Source organism: Eulemur rufifrons, chromosome 9 (assembly GCF_041146395.1).
Source record: "Eulemur rufifrons isolate Redbay chromosome 9, OSU_ERuf_1, whole genome shotgun sequence".
Taxonomy (NCBI): Eukaryota; Metazoa; Chordata; class Mammalia; order Primates; family Lemuridae; genus Eulemur; species Eulemur rufifrons.
Window position 1 is genome coordinate 47,522,618 of NC_090991.1, and position 3,029 is coordinate 47,525,646.

At 40.5% G+C, this 3,029-nt stretch overlaps 1 protein-coding gene across 1 annotated transcript; it reads left to right on the forward strand.

Moving 5' to 3' along the window:
- The first annotated feature begins 753 nt into the window (after positions 1-753).
- KCNJ16 (potassium inwardly rectifying channel subfamily J member 16) lies at positions 754-2,055 on the forward strand. Its single transcript, XM_069481660.1, has one exon. The coding sequence runs from the start codon at positions 754-756 to the stop codon at positions 2,011-2,013; it is 1,260 nt and encodes a 419-aa protein (XP_069337761.1). The 3' UTR covers positions 2,014-2,055.
- Positions 2,056-3,029: the final 974 nt, after the last annotated feature.

Below are 3,029 nucleotides of genomic sequence, written 5' to 3' on the forward strand. Positions count from 1 at the left end.
GGGAAAAGGAGTTTAATGTGAAGTAGGTGCTTCTGTCAGTTCTGTTCTGTCGTGGGAAGTACACAAGGAAGAAAGGTCTCCGTGGAAAAGAGAGAAAGTAGAGCGACAGGTCCTGAAGGTGAGGGGTTGCCTGTTATAGCCAGCAGTATGTAAGTAGCATTATCATATGAAAGCAGAAACTCCTTGTTGCATCCTTCTTTTAAGGAAAACCATTTGACTCAGTTAGAAAGCTTATGAGACTGCTGGACACTTATTTGAATTACATTTTGTCTTTTTATATTATACATTATGTTGTTTTCTAAATGCCCTCATGCAAGAAGAATCTATACAAATAAAGCAAAAAAAAAATTTTATGTCAGGTCAGAAAAGGTAGGGAGGCATCATCTGGGATAATCACAGTGTTTGCTCAAGCCTTATGCATACATAAAAATGTTATGTTCTCTAATTGCATATTTTGTTCCTATAATGACTGAGTTTGGATTCTAAACTGAAATGAGTAATCAATAGTGAGTGTCTCTAACGTTCAAAATAAGTCTTAGCTATTTTAGGTGGTATAACACTGCTCCAAATGTGGCAAATTGCTATAAAGTTGTAAAGATGGAAATTGAAAGCTAAAACTAAAGTGTGTTTAATTAATTTTTTTTTTTTTTTTTTTTTAGATTTTAACTGAAAACTCAAACCAAGAAATAGCAACACACCTAGAATTATTATTACTATAAAGCACACCTGGATGCTCTAAGGACACAGGAAAGAATGAGCTATTACGGCAGCAGCTATAGGATTGTAAACGTGGACTCCAAATACCCCGGCTACCCCCCAGAGCACGTGATAGCTGAGAAGAGAAGAGCAAGAAGACGTCTGCTCCACAAAGACGGCAGCTGTAATGTGTACTTCAAGCACATTTTCGGAGAATGGGGGAGCTATGTGGTTGACATCTTCACCACTCTTGTGGACACCAAGTGGCGCCATATGTTTGTGATATTTTCTTTGTCTTATATTCTCTCATGGTTGATATTTGGCTCCATCTTTTGGCTCATAGCGTTTCATCACGGAGATCTGTTGAATGACCCAGACATCACACCTTGTGTTGACAATGTCCATTCCTTCACAGCGGCGTTTTTATTTTCCCTCGAGACCCAAACCACCATAGGATATGGTTACCGTTGTGTCACTGAAGAATGCTCTGTGGCAGTGCTCATGGTGATCCTTCAGTCCATCTTAAGTTGCATCATAAATACCTTCATCATTGGAGCTGCCTTGGCCAAAATGGCAACTGCTCGGAAGAGAGCCCAAACCATTCGTTTTAGCTATTTTGCGCTCATAGGCATGAGAGATGGGAAGCTTTGCCTCATGTGGCGCATTGGTGATTTCCGACCAAACCATGTGGTAGAGGGAACAGTTAGAGCCCAACTTCTCCGCTACACAGAAGACAGCGAAGGGAGGATGACAATGGCGTTTAAAGACCTCAAATTAGTCAATGACCAGATCATCCTTGTCACACCAGTAACTATTGTTCATGAAATTGACCAGGAGAGCCCTCTGTATGCCCTCGACCGCAAAGCAGTAGCCAAAGATAACTTCGAGATTTTGGTGACGTTTATCTATACTGGTGATTCCACTGGGACATCCCACCAATCTAGAAGCTCCTACGTTCCCCGAGAAATTCTCTGGGGCCATAGGTTTCATGATGTCTTGGAAGTGAAGAGAAAGTATTACAAAGTGAACTGTCTGCAGTTTGAGGGAAGTGTTGAAGTATATGCCCCCTTTTGCAGCGCCAAACAGTTGGACTGGAAAGACCAGCAGCTGCACAACATGGAAAAACCACCACCAGTTCGAGACTCCTGCACATCAGACACCAAGGTCAGACGAAGATCATTTAGTGCAGTTGCCATTGTCAGCAGCTGTGAAAACCCAGAGGAGAACACCACTTCTGCCACGGATGAGTGTAAGGAAGCACCTTACCAGAAAGCTTTCCTGACTTTAAATAGAATCTCTGTAGAATCCCAAATGTAGTCCTAAATTGTAATTACAAGGGCTACCCCTTGATCATTTCACTCTCCAGCCAATCACCTTAAGGCAAATAGTAGTAAACATGGCTTGTAAAAAATGTTCTAGCTAAGTTTTGTGGTGATGATGAGTAAGTTGAGTAGGTTAAACTTGGTAAAAGATAACTTACAATGCCATAGTTCTGAAATATTAAATTTTTTCTTGCTAGCCAATCTTGAATTAAGAATGCTATTAATTGATTAGAATTTATTTCCTTTTATTATCTCATATATTTATATCTTCAATTGGAGACACAGTATTTAGTAATGGGGAACAAGGGCAAGAATAAATGCTGGAATAAATAAAAACAGGAAGACAAATAAGCCAGCATGAATAATACATTTTTAAATATATAAAAAATTATAATGTGTGATTTCCTATAAAAAATCATATCATCTAACCAAGATATGTACGACACGCATTCCAAAAACTGTAATGTTGAGCTATGTGACTGTGAAATCATTCACCAGTTTGAGTCACTTTATTTGCCTGTCGTAGTATCTTAGTGTCTGCAGCAGAGGTAACAACTGCAAGAAACTGATAATGCCACTAATTCCACTGCCACTTGCCCAGGTAGTGATCAATGAGTGCTTGAAGCTATTTTTCTCTAACTGATGAGGCAGAAGAAAAATCGACATCGTTATTCAGAGCAGCATCTCTCTTAAATGCTCTGGTTGACGCCAACACATCAAGAGCAGAAATAAGGCAACTGTGACTTTTTAGGTTCTCTGACAAGGGGACTTCCTGGGCCCACCTCCTACCTTCCCCAAGGACACGATGAAGGGACAGGATCTTACCCATAGGATGAAGGGATGGTTAGCAGCTATAAACATCCTCAGAGCCTTGAGATAAAACGTTGCTTGCCTGTGTCTGGATAGACTGCAACCTTGGCTGCTATATAAGAGATAGAACATTTTGTGGGGAGGGTGGGGAGGGAGGTATTTGTTTGTGCCCAGTATGCGTCCCTATCTTGGTCACTTTAC